General features: G+C 43.9%; 1 protein-coding gene across 5 annotated transcripts in view; it reads left to right on the forward strand.

Moving 5' to 3' along the window:
* The first annotated feature begins 312 nt into the window (after positions 1–312).
* Positions 313–12,940, forward strand: part of whrn.S (whirlin S homeolog) — a 34,817-nt gene continuing 22,189 nt past the window's right edge. Inside the window, exons 1-2 of one of the 5 annotated variants that reach the window (XM_041574846.1) lie at positions 313–595; positions 1,488–2,497. In XM_041574846.1, coding sequence (XP_041430780.1) covers positions 1,610–2,497 — 888 coding nt within the window. In that variant the 5' untranslated portion in view covers positions 313–595; positions 1,488–1,609. Of the gene's footprint in view, positions 596–1,487; positions 2,498–5,882; positions 5,952–12,940 lie in introns of those variants that run through there. The other 4 variants (XM_041574845.1, XM_041574844.1, XM_041574843.1 and 1 more) reach the window with 4 other exon arrangements.

The following is a 12,940-nucleotide window of genomic DNA, read 5'->3' on the forward strand; positions in this document are numbered from 1 at the left end:
TACGGTAATGCATTAGCAGCCTCTCAGCACAGGGTTAAGTGCTGTACATATGATAGGGTAATATCCTGGAGACATGCATCTTGGCAGAACCCAGAGAAGATTTACAAACATGGCTATTGTTGATCTGTTATGTGCATTCAGAAAAGAATTTTCCCTGCTCCATTAAGCACACTTTCAGTGCAGGGTTAATTCCACTGTACACCAGAGGGAGACACATTTACTGTAGCAGCCTGTCAGTGCAGGGTTAAACGCACTGTTTCCCAGAGGGAGATCCATTTACTGTAGCAGCCTGTCAGTGCAGGGTTAAGCCCAGTGTACAGCAGAAGGGGATACCCTTAGCCTGTGAGCGCAGTGCAGAGAGGAGCCGTGCATATGAGAGAGCAGTGCATGCATCAGCTTTTATGTTCAGGACTAAGAGGGGTGTAAGGCAGCAGAAAGCAATGCACCGGACAGACTGTAATCTTAGGCTTAAACGCCGAGTATATTAGTGTTGTCTCCCTGGTCTCTAGGCAACACTGACATTTCAAGGGAACGTCAGATCCGGGAGAGACTGAGATGCAGTAAGAGACACCTGTGACTGCTGGCACCAGCCTGGGTAAGGGAAGCCGGGGAACCTGCATGGGGTCGGGGGATGAAATTGGAGTCAGAGAACTTTCATCCCTAGTAGGGTGAGAGCTGAACTCAGGGCTTGAGAGTATGTTTAGTAATGGGGGGTAAGTACAAGTCAATATATGTGTGTGTGTGTGTTGGTTCAACTGAGAGATATCTGTGTTGTTTAAAAGAGACAGGCTAAGACATACAGAAGGCTAGAGGTATCTAGGAAAGTCAGGAAAATAAAGGGTTGAAGCTTCTGCGGATAAAGTGTTTAGCCGCATGCATGCAAAGAGACAGCCTCAGGCTGAGGGGCACCTGTTTGACCACATAGTAGCGAGAAATATAGAGATAGTTCATTAGAGAGAGATGCCAGAGTGGGACATGCTAGAATTCAGAGAGACTTCTAAAAAGAGAAGCAGTATCTAGCAGAGGGACTTGCTAGAGACAGTAAGAGAATGTCTATCCCCTGTTTGTGCATGAGACTGTCTGGACCTGGAGACCAGATGAATCACCTTGACAATGGAAGAAACCAGGTGATGAGGGAGGAAGTGCTCTGACAATAGCAACAATAGACAGGCATTGGGAAAAAGAGACAGACAGCAAAGGAGAGAATGACCAGGGCAAGGGAGGGCCAGCAGACAGCATTAGAGGGGTAAGACATGGGGCATTTGAGATGGCATCATAGATCAGACACAGAGGACTTTAGGCTATACTAGAGTATCAGGTGTGGTAGGTAGCAATATACAAGGCATACATTCTCACGTTCAAAAGGTACTGTCAGTTGTGTTCAAGAGACTATCAAGTTCTGAGGTTTTTGGGCTCATTTTTAAAGCAAATGGTCCCTTTGGGTTACTGCACCTTTTCACCTGTGGTGTTAAATTGTTCATTGTCAGGGCAACTTGGGAAGAGCATTGGATGAAGGCATTTGTCATGTGCAGATCTCCCATGAGAAGAAGACAATACTCCCCAGAGGGTGCCCCTAAGATACCCTAGCACCTTCTCCAGCCTTTGGGCAATGAATTCAGAGCCTGGACCTGCTCACCGCTCCCCAGGGGGCTCCATAAACCAGTCTTTTAGGGGTTCCATTAATTCCTCATCTTCTGGCTCCATCAGCTCAGACGTTGGACGTGTCTTATCTATGAACGTCCGCAGGTTGCACATAGCCCTAAACCGACTCTTAACTGACCAGGAGAGGGAGCAGCTTCTGCACTGTCTGCGCCTCTACCACTCCCGCAGGAACGTGTACGACCTGGTAAGGACTTTGCGCCTTATACTGCGTCCCCAAGACCAGAGGCAACTTTTTCCCATGCTGCGTTTGGTCATCCCACGTTCTGACCAACTTTTGTTTGACCAGTATACCTCTGAGGGGCTCTACCTAAAGGATTTGCCTTTGGGGTCTTCTGGTTACAATAATGCCCTTTCTGATACAGCTTTGGGATTCAGCACCCAACTCCCAGGCACAGCTCCTCTGTTTAGTAACTCAGTGCCGGGAACAGCTACAGCATTCAGCAACTCAGTACCAGGGACAGCACCTGCCTTCAGCACTCCTCTACCTGCATCTGAACCTGCATTTAGCCCTCCTATAGCTGGAATACCACCTTCCTTTAACTCCCCAGTCCTTGGCACACCTTTAAGGCCCAGAGCCCCTTATCCCCCAGGATGCAGCAACTCATCACCCAGAGCAAACCGTACAGAGGTCCACCAAGTAACACTAAAGAGAAACCGGAACCAGGAGGGGCTGGGTTTCAGTATCCGCGGCGGTGTGGAGCATGGGACTGGCATCTATGTGTCATTGGTAGAACCTGGTTCTCTGGCAGAACAAGAAGGATTGAGAGTTGGAGATCAGATCCTTAAAGCGAATGGGCATCCGCTGGATAGAGTAACCCATGCAGAGGCAGTGAAGGTAAGTTCTTGTTTGATTTAAAATTTGAAATGGACTCTAACCTGTTTGCCACCCATATACTAAATGTGTGCTTCATCCAAAGCCTCACCAATAGCTGACAGTAGAGTAAATGTCACCCTGTGTAATTTCTACAAAAAGGAACCCTTGGCAATAAGATAACCAACACTTTGTTAATGAATTGTAATATTTTACTTTTGCTTACTTAAAGGCTGCTCATTTATATGACTAATGGGTGCAGGTGCTACAGCGCTAAGAGGTACAAGAGCACTTAACAGCTGAGGTCAGTGTCGGACTGGGACACCAGGGGCCCACCCAGAAACCTTAGACCAGGGGCCCACCAAAGAACCATAGACCAAGGGCCCACTCTCAGTATTATTATTCTCCTCACTCAAACTCTATTCTCCTAGTCTCTATTCTTTACATACTATAATCTATTATTCCATCTATTTAGCCTCTTTGTTCTCAAAGAAATATGAAATGGCCATGAAATAGGCCAAATCTTTAGCAGCACAAGGGCCCCCTGACACCTGGGCCCACCGGGAGTTTTCCTGGTATCCCGGTGGGCCAGTCCGACACTGCCTGAGGTAAACTGCACTCTGCTTTTTCAATCTGGCACATGGGGGAGAGAAGGCCGAGTCCCTTCTGCCGCTTCCTAACTTGCACTTCCAAATGACACACATTAGGAGGTTAGAGAAGGCACCTACATGCTCCCCCCCATCTGCCTCTCACCAATATATCGATAACTAACGCACTCATCCAGTGGGGTAACTAGATGTCACTTGGCCCCACAGCTAATTAATTTTAGGGCCCCCAACATAATCAGAGGTTGTCGTGTTTTACCAATATATGTTGAAATTGCTCATTAATTAGGGCCTCGTGGAGCCCCTATACCTCCCGGGCCCCCCTGCAGCTGCATGGTCTGCTTCCTTTGTAGTTACGCCCCTGCACTCAGCACTGTATTCACGGGGGAAGCCACGGGTCTCCATGCTCCAACATTGACCGCAGAGACCAGTAGCAGTACAAGAAAGTCAACAGGGTGCAATGTGCAAAAATATGTTCGGTTGTGGCCTTTGCATTATTCATAAAAATGACCCCTAATATTTCTACATTGTGCATGCTACACTTCACCTCAAAGCCCAGCTTTGCCATCAGCTCCTGTATATTTCTGCCCCCAGCAATTACTGTGTCTGCTTTCTTTATCACGTTACTGCCTAGCAGGTAGTGGAACTATTTCTGCTCCTTACATTCTGTCACATACATTCTGTTGGATATTGGTGTTATACCAGTGCGGAAACATTCAGCATACCCTTCTGTTTTCCCTTTTTATATTGACAATGAAAAGCAAAGCACAAATGGACATTTGTTCAAAGGACAAGGAGAGCCCAACAAAGATACTGTTTGTTTCATATGAAACTCCTTAATAAAATACAATGCTGTTGAATTACCTATCGTTGCATCCATTTTCTTCAGTTTCCAAAATAACACAGTCTAGTCGAACCACATTTATCCCATAAAGCTGCTCTCCACAGAAAGACCAAGACCGATTTCTGTGCATACACAACTATCAGGGAACCAGAGCATGTGCAGAACACAACGGCTACAAATGTGTGTACCCATTGGAAAGACAGTGGTTGCCATAGCAAGTATACCCAGTGAGGCCTCGAATATAAGGTCGCTATCACATATTTTTGTTGTGGGCTGTGGGCTGACTGGCATGACAACCTTTCATTTGTAAGCTTTGTTTGGACAAACAGTCCAAGTGATTGGATCTTCTGGTTCACCATACCAGGGGCGATTCTGTGCCCCTTGCTGCCTGAGGCGACTCCTGCGATGCCTCCCGCTCGCTCCCCAGCACTTACCGTTCTTGCACAGGTCTGGGGGGAGGAGGGCGCATCGCTAATGTAGAGATCGCTCTTTGCACTAGAAGAGTTGAATTTCCGGTTTAATAGCTGGAAATTAATCTCTTAAAGTTTCTCAACTCTCCTCGTGTCAGTAGTGCCCCTGCAAAATACACTGATCACCCAAGTGCATTCGAAGCTGAAATTCCCAAACATGCCAGACCACAGAGCCTGCCTATATCAATGGTACAAGGATATCTAATAATTTTGTCAAATTTTATCTGTAGGTGTATAGAATTGGCTCTTTACTGTGACTGCTTGGTGCCGCCAACCAGTGTGTCAATCAATAGGCGATGCGGCTACAGAGTGCTGTCCATGGTACTGAATGGAAAAGGCAGTGTAAGCTTCCCTCAATGGCTGCATTCGTCATTGTAGTATTATATGTACCTTAAGTGCGTGTGTGTGTGTTAGATTTGTGCTCTCTAAAGCAAATGTGTTATAAGCATTGGACACCATGGGGCAAATTCACTAAGCAACGAAGCGCCGAACGCTAGCGTTAATTCGCTAGCGTTTGGCATTTTCGGTACTTCGCAAATTCACTAACGAACGCTGGCGTAATTTCGCTAGTGTAACTTCGCACCCTTACGCCTGGCGAATTTGCGCAACGAACGAAACTACGCAAATTCACTAACATGCGCATTGTTCTTTACGCCACCTTTTACGCTAGACTTCCTTCGCCACCTCAGACCAGGCGAAGCGCAATAGAGTAGAAAGGGATTGCTTCAAAAAAAGTCAAAATTTTTTCTAAGTCCCAAAAAGCGCTGGCGTATTTTCTACATTATGGGTGATAGGCTGAAAAAGATCGAAAAAAATTTTGGGGCTCCCCTCCTTCCCCCCTACATTTCCTGACTCATGGCAACTTACCTATACAGTGGGCACATGTGTAGGGCAAAATAAAATTTTTATTTGATGTTTTGAAGGTTTTCTAGGCATTTGTAGTGCTGATACGTATTCCTCCATTGAAATTTGAATTTGGCGCCGTATGCAAATGAACCATCGCTAGCGAAACTTCGCTTCGCTTGACGAATTAACGCTAGCGCAACTTCGCAAAGTTACGCTACCCCTGTGCGCAGCTTCGGATTTTAGCGAATTTGCGGAGCGCTGGCGAAAATACGCCTGGCGAAGTGCGGCGAAGTGCGGCGAAGTGCGGCGAAGTTGCACCTGGCGCAACTTCGAATCTTGGTGAATTTGCCCCCATAACTCCAATATTAGGTGCTCTCTGAACGTTATTTTTGAAATAAATGCCTACCCTCTCTGCTGTCAGTAGTGCTGTATAGGATTTTACATTATTATATATAGTTCTCTTACCATACCTCCTGTATTAGATGTGTACTTGCAATAGCTCCTATATTTTATGTACTTTTAGACACACTCTTACCACTGTCCCCATAATAGTTGCTCTCTTACACAATGTGGGCCAAGCTGATCAGGCGCCCTAGGCAGCCCACCTCGCTCCCCCTGTGCATGCGCATGCACAATGACGTCGTGCAGAGGGGAGGGCATGTTGAGAAGAAGTTTAGAGTTGAGCAGCGGGAGCAAGCAAAGCTGCACTAGAGGTAGGCAGATAACCCTTTCAAAAGGTACTGCTCTTACCACAACTCCTGTATTAGATGTGTACTTGTAACAGCTCCTTTATTTATGTTTATTTGCAGGTTGCCTGTGTGTATTAGTTGAGGGAGGTTTTTCTTTGTTATTATGGAGATGGTAGTACAGGCCTGGGTTCTTACTGATCCTTGTAAACATATTGTGATGTGCTGTTGCCTTTATTATAACATAGTCATTTCTGTCACCCCACATGTTAACTAAGTTCTATCCTGAAGCCCGCCATTACCCTCTGTGTTGCAATGTATTGCTGTTATATAGATATAAATCACTGGACAGTGGAGATCCTTTGATGGCTGTAGGGCTCCCTAGGCTTGCCAATACTTTCTGCAGGAGACAGAGGAAGGCCATACAGCATAATGCAGTCCCTTGGCAGGGCAGTGGTTCTGCTAACATTGATTTCCCTATAATGAATAGACTCAGTTTATCAGCAAGCTAGGTACTACTCTTGTATACTCTATTCACTTGACACAGTCTTCCATGGGGTTTGTTATATATCCTACAGACTTGCAGCAATCATCTATGACAGAGGGAGGTTGTCATGGGTAAAAGATATTACCAGAGGAAGTGCTTCTTGTCCCAAAAAGCTTGTGTGTCCAGACTCTCAGCAATAAATGTAGAGGGGCTGTTACCCCTATAGCCTGTGTGCCTTGATCTTCTTTTATCATTGTCTATTTAACATCCATGCACAGTCGGCAGTAAAGAATGTCCTTGAGGGTCACCCCACAGCACTTCAAAATGACGCTGAGGCTGATGATGATGAAGAGCCACCCAGTAGATCAATATAGTTACGGTGGAATGTTTTCCACTTGCATGCTGGGAATGCTTAGCACAATGATGATTTGGGTACCCACTTAGTTGGTATAACAATATTGGGGGTGTGGGGACCCTGAGGCCACAAAGTGCACACTTGGGATTATTTTCTCCAATATATCTGAGGCAATACATTAACATTGGCACTCAGGGCCATGTGGGTGTCTGGGAAGGTCCATAAATCAAAATTTTGTTTTGGGTGGGGGCAGAACCTGTATACAATGGAGCAGAAGTAAAGACTTCTTCTATTGTGCTGCTTGGGGGGCTCCAAGTAGGTTTATTTTAAATCAAACTGACAGCCCCACTATGTCATTTCTATATTTCTAGCTGTGGACACTGCACACTGACAATTCATTTTTTGTGTTCTACAGGCCAAATCCTGCCTTCTTCTGCTCTCTATAATCATTTTTCAGCCAGTCTAAAATAAGAAAATTGGTCTCTAATCTTACAAATGCTATTCATTATGATAACTGTGGCCGTTGCCACCTTTAAATAGAAACCTTGCAACCTTTAATACTGTAAAGGTTCCATAAGTGTCCATTATATTCCATTTATGTTGGCACTGAAGGGCTGAAAAAATATTTTACTGAACACTGATGCTCCCAGCTTGCTTTAAAGGGATGTTCACCTTTGTATTAACTTTCATGATATTATAGATGAAAAGACCTCAAATAAGATTTTCCTTTGGTCTTTTCAGTCTACAATAAAAAAGTCTACAAGTCTACAATAAAATTGCTATCTAGTTGCTTTTGGTCACCATTCCATTAACCCTTAATAGTAGAGATTAGAGTATGGTATGGGCCCACCATCATCTATACCTTAGTATCTTCCTACGGCTAAAAATAAAGGGCAAGTAAAGTGAACATTAAGGGATATAAACCTTGCTAAACATTAGTGTATTTCCCTTTAACATGGGCTTTGGATTGTATGTGCATATCTGTATCATAGCAAGTGGGCACGTCTGGAAGCTGGTGGGCTCAGATACTCACCAATCACACGTCTGAACAGATAAACTTTGCTTTAGCTAGCTGTAATGTCCTTTTTCATCTTCCAGCATGGCCTGCTCGAGTCTATTCAGGCCACTATAGTTAGCATGGAGAGGTACAGGACTGATTGCATCTACTTCCAGATTGATCCATTCTAGATATTTCCATGCCTTGGGTTATTACAATAATTATATACAGTCAATCATTCTACTCCCCTTCAGGCTCATTGACATGAGTGACCTTCTATAAATTACCATATCACAGCTGGAAATAAACACAACTGCTCTTTGTATATTTATTTTGATAGGTACTTTTTTGAAAGAAAAGCTGTTTACCCAATCCCTTCAAATGTTACTGTTCGTGCCAATGCACTGCTATCCAACTTGATTACGCGCCTTCCTGGCAAGTACCATCTCTCCCTACTATACCTGCTATTCCACAGCCACAGTCCCTTACCAGAGACTACTATCCCACTGCTACTATAGGCACCATCTCTCCCTACTATACCTGCTATCCCACAGCCACACTCCCTTCCTAGAGACTATTATCCCACTGTTACTATAGACACCATCTCTTCCCACTACACCTGCTATCCCACAGCCACACTCCCTTCCCATAGACTATTATCCCACTGTTACTATAGACACCATCTCTTCCCACTACACCTGCTATCCCACAGCCACACTCCCTTCCCAGAGACTATAATCCCACTGTTACTATAGGCTCCATCTCTCCCTACTATACCTGCTATCCCACAACCACAGTCCCTCCCCAGATACTATTATCCCACTGTTATATAGGCACCATCTCTCTCTACTATACCTACTATTCACAGTCCCTTCCCATAGACTATTATCCAACTGTTACTATAGACACCATCTCTCCCTACTATACCTGCTATCCCACAGCTACAGTCCCTTCCCAGATACTATTATCCCACTGCTACTATAGGCACCATCTCTCTCTACTATACCTATTATTCCACAGTGCCTTCCCAGAGACTATTATCCCACTGTTACTATAAGCACCATCTCTCCCTACTATGCCTGCTATCCCACAGTCATTTCCCAGATACTATTAGCCCCACTCCTACTATAGGACAAATCTCTCGCTATTATGCCTGCTATCCTGGCAGCATTCCCACTGCTATAGGCAACATCTCACCCATATTGTTTCTGTTATCAAACACCCCAGCTCGATTCCCAAAGGATATTATCTCAGCTGTTTCTATTGGTACTGCCGTACTGGCTGTGCTGTCAGTAGGTGACAATGTGACACATTACTGTACTAGCGTGCTTAATATCTACCTTCCCTTCTCTCAGAAGACATCTCTGAATCCAGGCTCCTACTTATATAAACACATAATATGCAGATAAGTAAGCCTCGCTGTGCAGAATAATTAAACGAGATGTTTTGAACATTAACTGAGAAATAAAGTGCCCATAGAGGGTATATTTTCTTATGAATATGACATTAATGCTGCAACATTTCTGCTTTCTGATTTATCAACAACCCAAAGAACACTAGAGAGAGTTACAGTAAGTTCAGAACTATTATATTATTTCAGAGAAAGGAAGAGATTATATGGCACTTATTGCTAACTTATACCTACAGTATATAAGTTAAATGAGTCGGCTGTATCATTCTCCAATTAGATTGGTATAGGGAGTTTGCATAGCTAATATTCTCCCTGTTTTTGGGGATATATGTTTGATCATATGTGACATACACTTAGGCACCAGGCTGAGTATGGTCTGCATTGAGAATGTAATCGGATCAGAGATGTGCAGGATGCACTGAAGTCTTTCTGTCATATTAATTGGTCACGATTGCTTATTTGATTAATCCTGAGCAGGGAGCAGACTGAGCCTGGGTGCTTGCGGAGGAAGGCCATTAATCCCTGGTGAAACACAGCCAATGAGGCAAGCAGCATTTTAAAGAGTTTTGCAATATAACACAGAGAGGAAGAGAGAGAGAGAAAAAACAACCTACAGTGTTTGTGAATCTAGTGGAGCGCAAGGGCAAAGTTGGAAAATGCTGTTTATGTAGGGGAGAACACTGGAAAAGTGAGAGATACAGTAACTGTGTGTCTAGCAGGGTACAAGGGCAAAGTGAGAGAGAGCTTAGTGGGGCACAGGGGCAAATCATGCTTTTCCCTTTTAGCAACCCCCTCTGTCATGGAGCCCCCCAGTATCTCACTAATCGTGGCCCTACTTCAGTGGAGCAAAAGTGTAAACTGAGGGAAAGCTGGGTATCTAGTGGAGTAAATGAGAGGCTGGACTTCCTAGAACCCACCATAGAATCTGAATTCTGATTAGATATAAGACATGCTAAAGAGTAAAGGTGTTTTATTGCTCTTTGGTGGAAATAAGAATGATCTAGTGGGACCATTCGGCCCTCCCGCAAGGATACACTTGGAGACCAGACAGTCCAGTCCTAATAGATAGATGCACATATACCCAGGAATTAGAGCAGAGTTGTGAGTCAAGTGAAACATAATGGCACAGTGATTACCTGGACATGTAGTGGTGCAGAAAGCCTATACATCTAGCTGAGAATAAGGGCAGAATGAATGCACATTCAGTGGAGCACAAGGGCAGAATGATATATATATATATATATATATATATATATATATATATATATATATATATATATATATAATTATATATATACATAAACAGGGCCGCCATAAAGGGGAGCCTGGCTGTGCTGTACTTTTGGAAATAGCCAAGCCCCCCTTGACTGCGCCGAAGCCATGCCGCATCTGCTGTAGTCCCGAAAGAAGCCGAAGTTGAAGTCCCGAAGCCACAAAAGACCTGAAGTCATGAAAGCAGCAAAACTTAAAGACCCGAAGCCACGAAAGGAGCCGAACTTGAAGTCCTGAAGCCGCGAAAAGACCCAAAGCCATGAAAAGAGCCAGAAGTCCAGAAGCCACGAGTTCAGTTCGACTGAACGCCAATGTGTGTTTTTTTTATTTTATCAAACCCCTGGCCACCAATGTATTATTTTAATACTCTATAAGCCCCTGCCACCAAGGTTTTTTTAAAAAAATACGGGTACGGGCACCTCTAGGTACGGGTTTTGTTTATACGGGGTTTCCTTCTCCTTTAATGGCTGTCCCTATGGCTACACAGCCTCTTGTTTATATAAATTATAGTAGTGTTTCTGGAGCAAATACATCAGTTTTACCAGTACAGGGCAACAGTGCATTATATTGTCAATTCTTTAAAACAATTTCAGTTTTTGGTGTTACTGTTTCTTTAATTATTGCTGGGTAAGATTAAAAAAATCTCTTTATCCTATAACTTGCTTCTTAATTGTTCCGCGTTAGTGAGCACTTGGCCTGCATTTAATGTGTTTGCTACGAATATTAGAGCTGAGCAAGACAACTGGGGAGCTCTTGGTTCATTGGGGAAATAATGCTCTTATAATTAATGATAATTACTTGCAAGTTCCTTGTAGAATATCTAAATGGCATTGCTTTTTTAGTCTATTTCCTTGTTTCTGTGTTTTAAATTCTTATTTGAGCCACATACATACAGAGGCTTCTGCTTTACTTGCTATTTCCCATTATGTTGGTTTTAAGTGGGAACTTTTGTTTTTTATGCACCTGCAGTCAGAGAAACTGTATCTCAGTGCTTGGATCTGTACACTGGCAAATGCATGCACTGGGGCAAAACTGCTGTGTTGGGTTTGCTCAGGGTGCTGTTGGAGTAAGCACCATTTATTTTTACATGAACTACTATAATACAGCCTTGGTTCCATTTCCAGAGCCCCCCAGTACTCCCCACAATCAATCATAGGGCATGACCATAGGGGCCTTATTTAACAATGCCCTGGGGGGGCAAAATTACACTTCTCTTAGTGGCCAATCACTGAACATGTGTCTGGGGAATGAAGTGCAGAGTACAATACTGATGATCCAAGGCAGCCCTGTCCCTACTGTCTGCCATAGGCAAGCATTAAGCTCAGGGCTCCTTAACTCCATGTTCTAGTTGGGTTGCCACCTGACAGGTATTTTACCATCCTAGCTCAATGTCTGTGGAAGGTACAACAAAGCTTTTTGCACTTGGCGCTTTATAAATATGTACAGTGTATTAATAGTGATAGTAATAATAATCATCATCATCATCACCATTTATGTATGATCGAGCAAGGGGACCACCTATTTGGACCTAGACATGTTGTATTGGTTCAATGTGTCATGCTGCAGCGTACAATAGCAGTGTCTAATTGGAACGAATAATAAAGATTTAGAGAACAGCAACTACAGTGAAATATAATAATAATGTCTCCATTCTCCCATGTGTACCACTGTCTCTTGCTGTGCATGGTTGCCAAATTTGACCCTGGTTGGGTGGAGCAGTGATATGGGGAAGGGGCTGTGATGTTTGGGGTAGAGATGTGATGTAGGGGGTGGTTGTTTTTAGTGATGAAACCCATGCAGTTAGTTCTAAACTGGACAGACCCAAGGAAAACCAAATTGTCTGGTAAAAAACCAGATGGGAGGCAACCCTATTCCTCTCCCTGCCCTGATGCACACAGGCAATGGTGCTTGCCATGCCCCCCCCCCCCAAGGCAGCCTTGTTTAGCTGGTATCAGACTATGTGTGCATGGTACAAATGCAAGAAACCACAAATTAAAGGCCAAGCAGAATATCTAAAAATACAGTAATGAATATATGAGTACTTTCCAGGTGAAATCCAGCCTGCTTATGGATAACATTCATGTCAGTTACTGTACACGAATGGGGGAAATAGTTCATGTCCAAAAATGCATTGTGTGCTATCTTCAGACCCCTTTAGTAGTGATGGATTGGAGTTCTAATCGTAGCAACCTCTTACGGTCTCTCGCTCACAAACCAGGTATTTCCGGTAATATATCTCCTGTTGTCACAGATTTGACCGCCTCAGTCATTTGTCATTCTACTCTGGGCCAGCACTCCTCTGCTTTAAAAAAAACACCATCCTGGGCAATTTGAACTATTTTGTACTCTTTCCACAGAGCTACAAATCACACAAAATCACCCCATGTGCCACTACCATAATGGTAGCATGTTTACTGCTGCCGAGATTATATGCCATCTCTTCCTATCCAACTGTTTATTGGCATCTCTCCTATGTCTTATAGTTTACCTTTCC

Source organism: Xenopus laevis, chromosome 8S (assembly GCF_017654675.1).
Source record: "Xenopus laevis strain J_2021 chromosome 8S, Xenopus_laevis_v10.1, whole genome shotgun sequence".
NCBI lineage: Eukaryota > Metazoa > Chordata > Amphibia > Anura > Pipidae > Xenopus > Xenopus laevis.